General features: G+C 52.6%; 1 protein-coding gene across 1 annotated transcript in view; it reads right to left on the bottom strand.

The window, feature by feature from the left end:
- Positions 1-1180: 1180 nt before the first annotated feature.
- The window catches only part of DUOX1 (dual oxidase 1), a 34529-nt gene continuing 23477 nt past the window's right edge, over positions 1181-12232 (bottom strand). Inside the window, exons 28-34 of the mRNA XM_021673137.2 lie at positions 11027-11154; positions 6057-6210; positions 5122-5354; positions 4715-4873; positions 3118-3273; positions 2897-3025; positions 1181-1979 (exon numbers count right to left, since the gene is read on the bottom strand). Coding sequence (XP_021528812.2) covers positions 1857-1979; positions 2897-3025; positions 3118-3273; positions 4715-4873; positions 5122-5354; positions 6057-6210; positions 11027-11154 — 1082 coding nt within the window. The 3' untranslated portion in view covers positions 1181-1856. The remainder of the gene's footprint in view (positions 1980-2896; positions 3026-3117; positions 3274-4714; positions 4874-5121; positions 5355-6056; positions 6211-11026; positions 11155-12232) is intronic.

Below are 12232 nucleotides of genomic sequence, written 5' to 3'. Positions count from 1 at the left end.
CGCGTCCAATTTCCTGCCAACAGCCATTTATCTGGGAGGAGGGGAGGCGCGGAAAGACAAAGAGGCAGCGCGCCAGTGGGGGGAGCGGGGCTGCATTGCCACGCGGAAGTCGCGCGCCGGCGGAGGCGGGAAGGCTGGCGGGGCGGGCCCTGGGGGCTGTGCTCCTCTCCTTGGCCTAGGAACTGAGGGGCTGCCGCGCCTCCCTCGCGCCCTGAAGTATGGGTCTATCTTGGGCAGACCCGCGGGCGGGGCGGCCTGAGAGCCCCTAACCACCAGACCGCACCCCGCCGGCGCGCACCGCTGGAACCCGCCCAGGCCTGTGGGCCGGCCCCGGGAGGCTCGCTAGGCCTCCAGGCCGAGCTGCTCTCTGGCCGCCTCAGGCCCGCCCGGACCCCGCGGGCAGGCGGGTCAGGACCCCTCGACATGCTGGGCGGGCACCTTCGCGGACGGCTGCGCCGAAGGGCCGTCTGAGGGCCTCTTCCAGAACCTAAACGTGCAACCTCCAAAGCGTGCTGCAAATCACGGTACTTGAGAGTTTCTAAACCAGTGGCTGTTTTCTCGAAATTGAGGATATGTGGTATGTAAACGTTTTGTGGGGACAATAGGAGGGATCACTTAAAATTGAGCACTCTTAGAAATTCCCTCAGAGAGTTGCCCTGTTTGTAAGTCTACTTGGAGAGCATCCAGCCATTTTGCAGATGAGAAAACAGGCCCAGAAAGGTTAGGTGATGTGTTCATCTGTCTCCTTTCCTTCATCTCACTACCTGGAAGACCTATGGAGGTACAGGGGTCCAACTTTCCCATTTCTCAGAGAAGGGCTGGGAGTGACTGAGGTCCCGGGACAAGCCAGGCGGCTCTGGCTCCCTATAGGCTCCAGCTGAGTCCGCCCCTCCCATGTTCTGTTCCCCAGCCCACCTCCTCCAGAAGCTTCCACACCCTCTCTGCTCCTCCTGAGCAGGCTCACCAGGCCTCACGCTAGCTGCTCACAGGCCCTCTGTCAGGGAGGCCACCCCTGTGCCAGGGAAGGGATCTCTAGCTGGGGCACTTTGCCTTGGGCCAGCTCCTTTACTCAGGACACTGGCCAGCTTGAGAGATGTCTGGGCCAGCCTGGTGAGCTGGCTGGGTGAGTGGCTTCCTCTCCCCGTGGCCCAACCAGTCCTAAGGCAGAATAAAGAAACCCTGAAGGCAGAAAAGTGATTTATTTGTAAGAGAGACTACTGGAGCAGGGAGAAGAGGGCTGAGGAGCATGCATAGATGGGTATTGGGCCAGGGTCTGATGAAAGTATGTGCTTAAAACCTTGGGTGAAATCAGTTGTAGTGTTAGACTGGGGTGCTGAGTGGGTTTCTGTAAATGACTTGCCATGTCAAGCCTCTACCTCCTCCAAGGCATTTGCCAGCCCTTCTGACAGTGGGGAGCCCAGAAGAGGAGGTCTGAGAGTAGAGAGGTTCTAAGATGCCAGCATCCATGCTCCCACTTCATCCTTACACTCACCATCCCAACACACAACAGACATGCACACACACACAGTACTTGTCAGGTCAGCTTGTCTTTTGAGGGTTTTTTTGTGTATTGTTTTTGTTTGTTTTGTTTTGAAGTCGAAGAAGAGTTTGCCCCAAACCAGTAGCTCCCCTACTTCTCTCTAATTCCTAGACACTGCCCCCCATTTCTCCAGGTTGAGACACATCCTGGGGTCCCTGAGCCCACACATAGTGACTGACTGTGGCCACTTGGAACAAGGTTGAAAAGTAAGAAATGAGAGAAGGCTGAGGCAGCCAGAAATAGGAAGAACAGAAATGAGGTTTGGGCCCAAACCTCTGCTCAACTGGGTGGTAGGCAGAGCCCCTGGGCAGGGGACCTAGAAGTTCTCATAATGGTGGGAGAAGTGAGTCCGGTCCTGCCTGTTTATGAGCTGACAGGCCTTTTCCACATTCTTGGTCATGCCAGGGGGGCCACAGCTAAACACTCCGATCTTCCGGACCTGTTGCAGGAGGAATAAGTGAAGGCTAGCTCGTTGCTCAGAGGCAGAGCTAGCTCAGTGTTCAGAGGCAGAGCTAGCTCAGTGTTCAGAGGCAGGGATAACTCAGAGTTCACAGGAAGGGGTAGCTCCCTAGTTCAAGACCAACCTGGGCAAGAGTTGGTCTGGCTCCCTAGTTCTTGACCAACCTAGTGAGATCCCTGTCTCTACATTTTTTTTTAATTAGCTGGGCATAGTGGTGCACTAGTGGTAGTCCCAGCTCCTTGGGAGGCTGAGGCGGGAGGATTGCTCGCGCCCAGGAGTTGGAGGTTCCAGCAAACTGGGATTGCACCACTGCACTCCAACCTGGGTGACAGAGCAACACCCTTTCTTAAAAAAAAAAAGCCAGCAGTGCTCCTGATGGTTTGCTTTGTACCATGCATGGTGAGGGCTGGCTCAGTATAAGTCTAGTGGAATTTTGCTAAGTGCTAGATCAACATTTCTAATATGGGTTGGGTTAATCAGTGTTCAAGTTGAGGAAAAGCTCAGCATTTCATGGAGGGCTAGCCCAATATTTGTGAGTAGTGACTAGTCCAATACCCGTGGTAAAGGTTAGTTACCTCAGTGTCTAGGGTGAGGGCTGACTCAGTATTAATGGTGAGGGTAGCCCTGAGTTTATGGCGAGGACTAGCTCAATGACTGAGCTCCTTTCTGGACGATATATCATGGCTTCAGAGATGGCAAGTCCCTATTGCCTGCCTCCTCCTTAGCACCTAAAGGCGACCCCCCCACCTATCCTTTCCCTTCCGTTACCCCACCAATCTCGCAGGGGATGGATTCTCATCAGCAGTCGATTTCTTCCTTGATGGGGCAGGGTTTGGAGCTTTGTTCAGACCCCAAATGATAAAGAGGAAGGGAACCTGGATATGGGTGAGACTGACCTGGGGGTGGACCTCCTGCAGGGAGTTGAAGAAGGGCTCAAAGGGGGGGCGGCCAAAGTGGGTGATGGAGCGCAGGCCCGTGAATAGACTCCGGTTCAGAACCTTTTGGAAGTGCCGCTCACAGATGTACTGTGGTAGAGAAGGGTGGAACAAAGTTCAGCCAGGCACAGCTACTAGCTCAGACAGTGTCCCACATACCCACCTGGGGGATCCTGACATACCAGCATGGTAGTCCTGAGGTCAAACTTCTCAGCCAGCTGGGTAATGTAGATGTGCACAGACACCAGGTCCTGGTGGTCGTTCTCCTCCACCTCTCGGATGATGTCAGCCAGCCACTCAAACTGACGCTGGGTCCTTGTCACCCAGATGAAGTAGATCTGGGGACACATGGCTGGAGCTCAGGACTCAGCTCAGCTCAGCCTCCCTAGATCCCAGGGGTATCCATACCGATAGAACTCTTCTGACCTCAGCCAGCTTGTGCCCCTCCCTAGACAGGCTGGCGAGATGGAGTGCATGGGCCACAGGGCCAGACTCTGAGGCCAGAGAGGGAGTCGCCCCAGGGCACGGAGAGGTGGAAGTGAGAGATAGCCCAGGGTCATGGGAAAGGTCCCTTGGTGATTGCCAGGTGAAGGTCTGTGGTATGGGAAGCAGCTTTCATGCTCAGCCTGTCCTACAGTTCCCTCCAGTGGTCCCTGCTCAGGCTGCCAGGCACCTAGTGCCTGAAGGGCATTTCACAAAAGCCTCAGGGAGACCCAGCAGCTGCATGGGCAAATGGGGATAGGCTCAAAGAGATCAGTGGGAAGCTGCCCTGAGGGGAGCTTCTGAGCAGGGAAAATGGGGCTGTATAGTTAAGCAGCAGAAGGCTGTTGGGCGCAGTGGCTCACACCTGTAATCCTAGCACTTTGGGAGGTGGAGGCGTGTGGATCATGAGGTCAGGAGTTCAAGACCAGCCTGGCCAAGGTGGTGAAATCCCATCTCTACTAAGACTAGAAAAATTAGCCAGGTGCGGTGGCAGGTGCCTGTAATCCCAGTTACTCAGGAGGCTGAGGCAGGAGAATGGCTTGAACCTGGGCAGCAGAGGTTGCAGTGGGTCGAGATCATACCACTGCACTCCAGCCCGGGCAACAGAGTGACACTGTCTCACCAAAAAAAAAAAAAAAAAAGAGAAGCAGAGAAGAGGAGGGGAGCTGTCACCCTCTGAATGCTGACAGCACATGGGCTGGGCCTCTGCCCACTGCATTCCAGGGCCCCTGACTCACCTGCCAGGCCCAGAGAGACGAGCAGGGGCCTGCCACCAGGTCCAGGCTGGGGTGAAAGGACCCGTGTGAGGGCCTCAGGGTTTGAGCTGTGTTCCTGGAGCCAACCTGGCCCAACAGCCCTGCCTTGCCCCCTCTCCTCCTCTTCCTCTTGAGATCTGAGCCAGTTTCATTTGTGCCCCACCCGTGTGCCCTTCCCTTTTCCAGTGCAATAAGTCTCCAAGTGCTGGGCTCCTCTGTAAGAAGGAATGGGTTTCTTCACCCTCTCCAACCTTTCCTAGAGGAACTCTGAGAAGTAAATCCTATGTGGAGCACCCCTAACTGAGGGAAGGAGTTTTTGTAAACCAGGCAGGATCCTGGAGGCATCTGCAAACCATTTCTATCCTTCAGGGTCTAGGGATATCCTGATACCACCCCATCCATGACCTAACCCCAGGTTTCAAACCAACTTGCCCCTGCCCAGTTCAGGGAAACCAAGAACAAAGGCAGGGAAGAAAGGCACAGATGGGTACCATAACAAGGAAGAAGGGGCCACAGGTTGGTGGGAAGAGGGGGCACTCACCTTCTTACAGAACACTTGGCAGCTGACTGATGACTTGAAGACCAGGTCTTTGAGGATAGAGGCAAAAGGGGTGACCCCAATGCCCCCTCCCACTAGCACTGACACCTCAAACTTATGCCACTCCTGGTGGCCCTCTCCAAATGGTCCATCAAGATACAGCTGTAAGGAAGGGCACGGGTTTGAGTTAAGCTTGGCCACCACCATAGATCTGAAGTCAGAAATGAGAGGGAGGGAAAGGCAGATACATATATGGAGTGAGGGGAAGAGGAGGGTTTGTGCCATTATCTGGAACAACCAGTCTCTAGATGCGGGGAGGGAAGGAACAGAGTGGGGAGTCTAGTGCTGCCAGGCCAAGGCCTTCAAAGGAGATATGGGAGCATGTGACACATCTGGCCTGGGTCTGGTACCTTTGGGTATCTGGCACATCTGTCACCCGTCGGGGCTGAGTAAATCTCCCTGAGGCGAGTGGTCCAGGGCCCTGCTGCCCGTATGTGCAGGCTGAGTGTGTCTTCATGGGGCGCGGAGGTCAGTGTGAAGGGGTGGTACTCAGTGGTCCCCAGAGCCAGGCAGGCAATCCGCACCCACTGCCCCGACTTGTACTCAAAGCCCTGGGGCCGCTGGAACCGCAGGTAGGTCACTCCTGGGGAGGGATGGTGGGTGGAGGCTGCTGCCCTGAACCCAGCAACAATGTGGCCTCCAGAGAGCTCCCCACCCGCAGCCTCAGCTCTGCTTCTGGAATATGACTAGGGAAGCCTCCCCCATCAGAAGCTCACCCTGAGGGAGGCCAGGCAGCACTGGGGCTGAGGCTCAGCTGGGCAAGGGGAAGCCTCACCTGAGCTTCTCTGCTCTGTGATGAGAGAGGCTTAGGTCCTCTGGCAAAGAGCTCTTCCCTACCAGCTTTTTTGTTGTTTTTTTTTTGAGACAGAGTCTCATTTTGTCACTAGGCTGGAGTATAGAGTACAGTGGCATGACCTCAGCTCACTGCAACCTCTGCCTCCCGGGTTCAAGCAATTCTGCCTCAGCCTCCTGAGTAGTTGGGACTACAGGCACACACCACCACCCCCAGCTAATTTTTGTATGTTTAGTAGAGACAGGGTTTCACCATGTTGGCCAGGACGATCTCCATCTCTTGACCTCATGATCTGCTCACCTCGGCCTCCCAAAGTGTTGGGATTACAGGCGTGAACCACCATACCCAGCCCCCATCAGCTTCTTTGTCCTTGCCACCCAAAGCCCCTGCAAGCTTCACTGGGCCCAACCAGGAGACTATGTGGTATATACTCTGCCTCTGCCTCGTCAGCTCCCTCAGTGCCACCAAGCTGATCTCCTGCCAGGCTAGTACCTGAGGGCAGCAGCTCCGCCTTCACCACGCTGATCTCCACCTTCTTCCGGCTCAGGCTCACCAGCTTGTCACCCCCATAGATGATTGCTGGGACCAGGAAGAAGATGTGGAAACGGGGCAGCTGGATCAGAGCAAAGCTACCGTGGATGATGAGCTGGATGGGGGAAAGAGCTCTACTCAGACCTAGTGACACCCACAGCAGAGTGTGGGGCCAGCTCAGGCCTTAGACCCTGCATCCTTCCCCACTGGTATATCCAGCCCCCACCTCACCACATACCATGCTCCTTCCGGGATACAAAACCTCACCACTTCCAACTCCATCCTCCATAGCATTCCATGAGGAATGAGAGTATTTTCCAGATCCCTGACACCACTCTAGACCAAGCGATGTTGCCTGTCACCTGGACTCATGCAGCAGCCTTCCAGTGGAAGTAGGTCTTCCACTTGTCTTGCCTCACTATAATCCTGTCTCTTCCAGGCAGCCAGTGTGACTTTCTAAAGTTCATTGTATCATGTTCATCCCCAGCTTTAAAAGCTTTGGTGGCCTTCCCATTGCACTACAAGGCCTTGCAAGTACTCTGACCTCTAGCTGCTAGCCATTCTCCCCTCTCTGTTCCTCATACATGGCAAGTCCTTTCTGCTTTAGGACCTTTGCATCTCCTGCCTGGAATGTCCTTCTTGTTCTTCCCATGGCTAGCTCAATCTCATTTTTCAGGTCCCAGTAGAAACACCACCTCCTCAGGCCTCCCCTCAGTCCTATCTACCACATCTGCCTGTTGACTCTCTTAGAGTATGCATTGTCTTGCTTATACCCATTACTGGAGATAGTAAAAAACAAAAAACAAAAAACAAACAAAAAAACAAAGAGTATGCATTGTCATCCATAGTACTTTCGTTTTTTGGGGATGCAGGGACAGAGTCTTGCTCTATTACCCAGGCTGGAGTGCAATGGTTCGATCTCAGCTCACTGCAACCTTCGCCTCCCGGGTTCAAGAGATTCTTCCTCACCCTCCCTAGTAGCTGGGATTACTGGCACCCACCACCACACCTGGATAATTTCTGTATTTTTAGTAAAGACAGGGGTTCCACCATGCTGGCCAGGCTGGTCTTGAACTCCTGACCTCAAATGATCTGCCCACCTCAGCCTCCCAAAGTGCTGGGATTACAGGCATGAGCCACCACACCCGGCCAACAGTACTTTCGCTTGTTCATTCATTTACATGTTTACTGTTATTTTTCCCACTGGACTGAAGGGGTAGGGACTGTTTGCTATTATAAGCTTCTAGCAGTTTCTGCCTGGCATACAGAGGCACTCAATAACTGTTGGGGAAAGGCTTTTCCCCAGTTTATCCTCTCCTTTTCCAGGCTAAGAATACCTAACTGGTTTCCCTTTTCCATGAAATAACTGACAGGTATCATCCAGCTCTGGTCCTTTCCCTAGTAAGTTTGTCTAACATGGTCAGACACTACTTGGCCACATTCTTCCCATTTGCTTGCTCCTGAGTCTGGCCCAGTCTGACTTCTGCCTCCACTTTCCTTAGGACCTTCCCACTGAGGGCCCAGCAGCCCTACAAATGGCCAAATCTCAAGGTCTCCTTTCAGGCCACATTGGCTCCTACTCTTGGCAGCCTGAGGCATATTGACCAACCTCTTGCCACTTCTGCAACAATGCTCTACTGCTTCTCCCACTTTGGGCCACTGGCTTTCCATCTCCTCCACTGGCTTCATTCCTGCTGCCACCCCCAGTCATGGGTATTGCCCAAGCCGGGTTTTGTCACACTTTGCTTTCTGTGCTCTGCCGTGTGGCGTGGCCTCTCAGCTGAGCCACAGCCCCTCAGTTTCAGCTGCAGCCTCCACATGATCACCAGCAGCATGTCCTGCCACAACCTAATGCCCTATAACCATCCACAGCCAGGCCTGTCCCCTCTGTCTCCTGAATATCCTATCACCGTTCCCATCTCTGCACCTGTGCTCATGCCCTTCCTTTTACCCGGATTGCTCTTCAGTTTCCACTCTGCCCTGTCAAAGCTTAGCTTGTCTCTCCCAGACTCTTGGCCCAAGTCCAATCTTCTCCTCAAAGTCTTCCGTAGCCAATTTAGCCCAAGTGAAACTCCCTTCAATGAACTCCTATAACTTCCTGTTTGGAACACTCCACTCAGTAATTAATCCTATATCAAGTGTTCATTTTGATCATTTCATATATGTGCCACTTTGTCACAGTGAATCCTAAGTTCCTAAGGAAGACATAAGAGTCTCCCCCTCTGCTGCTGGGTGCTACAGAAAGCTAGTACACAATAGACCCTTAACAGATTTTTTTTTTTTTTTTTTTTTGAGACAGAGTCTCACTTTGTTGCCTGGGCTGGAGTGCAGTGGTGTGATCTCAGCTCCCTGCAACCTCTGACTCCCGGGTTCAAATGATTCTGCTGCCTCAGCCTCCTGAGTAGCTGGGACTACAGGTGCGTGCCACCATGCTTGGCTAATTTTTTGTATTAGTAGAGACAGGATTTCACCGTGTTAGCCAGGATGGTCTCAATCTCCTGATCTCGTGATCCGCCCACCTCAGCCTCCTAAAGTGCTGGGATTACAGGAGTGAGCCACCCCACATGGCCAACAGGTAGCTTTTAAACTGAATTCTGGTTCTGCATTTAGGAGTCCCTTCCCCCAGCTGAGTCTTCCTAGATTCTTGAACCTTTCCCTACAAGACTAACTGAAACCTCTCTGAGCTCTTCTTTGAACTGGCTCTTCCTTCCCCAAGTTCACTGTTTCATTGTGGAGCCTACACCCACCCCCAAGGCTTTCTGAGCCTCCAAACAGGCCGAGTACAATGGCAGGGTGATGTCATGCTGCTCTGTTTATACACCCTATTTTGTGCTGGCTTTCCTTTTAAACCACAAGGCTGCTGCAGATTCCTTGTTGGCTGGTGGGATGGGGTGGTGGGGGTAGCCAGCCAGCTCAGCATCTGAGGTGCTAGCCCTGCCCTCTTCTGCCTGGATCAGAAGACTGGCCATTCTTCCCCAGGGTCTAGTCTATGCTAGGGTCCTTTACTTGTAATTTCTGTTTCTGCTTGAAGTTAAGTGGTCACACCTGGGATAAGTGGGAACGAAGAGGGTGCTTTTGCCCTGATGAGGGGAGCCCAGATGAGATTGTCCCAAACTGCAGATGAGTATAGCCTAGCATAGAGGCATGCACCTTTCTTTCTTTGTTTTTTTTGTTTGTTTGTTTGTTTTAGAGAGGGTCTCCATCAGTGGCCCAGGCTGGAGTGTAATGGCTCGATCTCCCCTCACTGCAACCTTCACCTCCTGGGTTCAAGCAATTCTTATGCCTCAGCCTCCTAAGTTAATTTTTGTATTTTCAGTAGAGAAGGGGTTTCACCATGTTGGCCAGGCTGGTTGTGAGGTCCTGGCCTTAGGTGATCCACCCATTTTGGTGTCCCAACGTGCTGGGATTACAGATGCGAGCCACTGTGCCTGGCTGCAGCTTTCGAGCCCCTGACTTTCCTGCTTGCAAGAAGGGTGGCTTAGAATCCTAGTGATGCCTATACCCCAGGATAAATCAGAAAGTGCTCTGGGTCTTAGGGAGCCTGCCTGGACACTCTTGTGGATTTCTCATCTAGTTCAAAGTAGCTGCTTTATCACCAGGAACAAGAATGTCATCTCCACCCCCACCAGAAGCAGTAGCCAAGAATGCTAGGGTTCCACTCATTATTGGGAAGAGGAAGAAAGAGGGTAAATTAGTCACAGCTTCCAAAGAAAGAGATTTCTTAGGAAACACACATCATCAAGCCAAGGCTGAGTAGTCATCTTCAGAACTGTGAAATGCTGAGCCACAGGCAAGATGAAACAGACCCTGCTGTCAATGAGGACAGAACTGCACCTGAGAGAAGGCAGGTCAGACAGCAGGAGCCAACCCGATCGAGGCCCTGGTGTAGTGTCTCTTTGTTTCAGCACGAAGGAGAGCCCTGTGTGCCATTCTGCTGCAGGGAAGAGCTGGAGCCTTGGGACTTGGTTTAGCTTTAAATGAGGCCCTCAGAGTACCATTTGGGGAAATGTCTCTGTTCATGAGGAAGGCAGGCAAGCAGAGCCACAACACAGGGACACAAAATCAGCTCAGGAACTAACCAGCTAAACAGCCAATGAGAAACCCAAGGGAGGCAGGAGGTAGAGTCTTAATCCATTTGATCAGCTGGGCGCTGTGGCTCACACCTGTAATACCAGCACTTTGGGAGGCCAAGGTGGATGCATCATGAGGTCAGGAGATCGAAACCATCCTGGCTAACATGGTGAAACCCTGTCTCTACTAAAAATACAAAAACTTAGCTGGGCATGGTGGCATGTGCCTATAGTCCCAACTACCTGTGAGGCTGATGCAGGAGAATGGCTTGAACCCAGGAGGCAGAGGTTGCAGTGAACCAAGATTGCGCCATTGCGCTCCAGCCTGGGTGACAAGGCAAGACTTCGTCTCAAAAAAAATCATTTGATCGGCAGTCCATCTGAAGACATTTTGAACAAGCTTATATGCTGTACAAGTGGCAGTTAGTGGGGTGGTATGATGCCCCCCAAAATAGGATTAGAACAAAAATGGCAGAACCCATTTAATATAAGTTTCTTCAAAAAGGGTGATGTTCTTTTGGGTGCAAGTAATCCACTCAGGAGCCAAATGCAGCCATCCAAAGTGGGAAAAGACTGGCTGGGCAGAAGTGACATAGAGGTGTCTTTGAGGAATGGAGATCAGTCTGGCAGGGCTGCTACTGCAAAACCCATGCTAGGGAGCTGACCTTCCAAGTGCTGCATATTGGGGTCATCCTACTGGAGAGCCCTGTACTATCATCTCCACCTTCAAAGAGGGATGTGGAGAAGTGAAGAGGATGCTTCAGATAGCTTGAAATAGAATGAATGTCTCAACCCTCCTTCCCTCTCTGGAAATGTCCTACCCATACCCTCCTGGCCTGGCTCATCACCAAAAGTCCTCACCAGGATGTAGAGCAGGATGTAGAGGTGGTGGGTCAGCCAGAAGCCCCGGAAGCTGCGGCGGCGGAAGTGGTGGGAGGCGAAGACATACATGATGGCCAGGACCAGGAGCAGCACAACCCCTGTGAGGCCTGCAACGTGAACATAGGGTGGAAGGCAGAGGAACAGTGCCTTGAAAGGGGTCTATTCTGGGGCTTCCAAGGTCCCCTCTCCACTCCACTGCCCAAGTTGGGGTAAGAATGTCCCAGCATTCTCCTCTGGTTCTCTCTCCCCACACCACTGATCACAAGTACCTTTTATTTCAGCAGACCTTATTCATTTTACATAGCCCTCGTCACCATGATTTTTTTTTTTTTTTGAGACAGAGTCTCGCTCTGTCACCCAGGTTGGAGTGCAGTGGCGAAATCTTGGCTCACTGCAACCTCCGCCTCCTGGGTTAAAGTGATTCTCCTGTCTCACCTTCCCGAGTAGCTGGGACTACAGGCATGCACCACCATGCCCAGCTAATTTTTGTATTTTTAGTCGAGATAGAGTTTCGCCATGTTGGCCAGGCTGGTCTTGAATTCCTCCCACCTTGACCTCCCAAAGTTCTGGGATTATAGGTGTGAGCCACTGTGCCCAGCCGATTTTTCACCCATGTCATTATTTGGTTTTTGTGTGTCACTTTCCTGACTCTCAGGTTTTCAAGTACAAGGAATGGCTAAGTTTGCCACTGAATCCTAGTACCTAGTGCAGGGGCCTGGCACACCGTGGGCCCTATATAAATGTGTGCTGAATGAATGGATGCACAGGGCGTCCACTCTGGGCCAGGCAATGGAATTGGCAGGGCTGCCTTCATCGAGTCAAGGTTTGGTCCTTGTCCCTGCATCACTCTTCACTGGCTGCCACAGCACACAACATGAGCACTGGCACTGTTAGTGGCTGGGCAGGACCACACTCCCTGCTCATCACCAGAGTCCCCAAGTACAACCCAGAGTTGGTGGCAGGCCCCTCCTCTCACAGGGGATGCAGGCCATGGGTATATAGGGGGATAATACTGGAGCCAGGGCAGGGTGGAGAGGACAGAGAATGGTCCCTCAAGTGATCAAGGAGGAGAGAGGCAGAAGTTAAGAAGATTAGAGCCCTGAAGTATAAAAAAGCAAAGGTTAAGAAGGGATCTAACCAAAGCCTGTAAAGTCCTAAAAGGAGAGGAGAGCATAAACACAGCCT

The sequence above is a fragment of the Aotus nancymaae genome, unplaced genomic scaffold (assembly GCF_030222135.1).
Source record: "Aotus nancymaae isolate 86718 unplaced genomic scaffold, 86718_ANA_hifiasm-v0.15.2.pri h1tg000062l, whole genome shotgun sequence".
Lineage (NCBI taxonomy): Eukaryota > Metazoa > Chordata > Mammalia > Primates > Aotidae > Aotus > Aotus nancymaae.
Note: the sequence above shows the minus strand (reverse complement) of the source record. Positions and strands in the feature narration are given on the sequence as shown.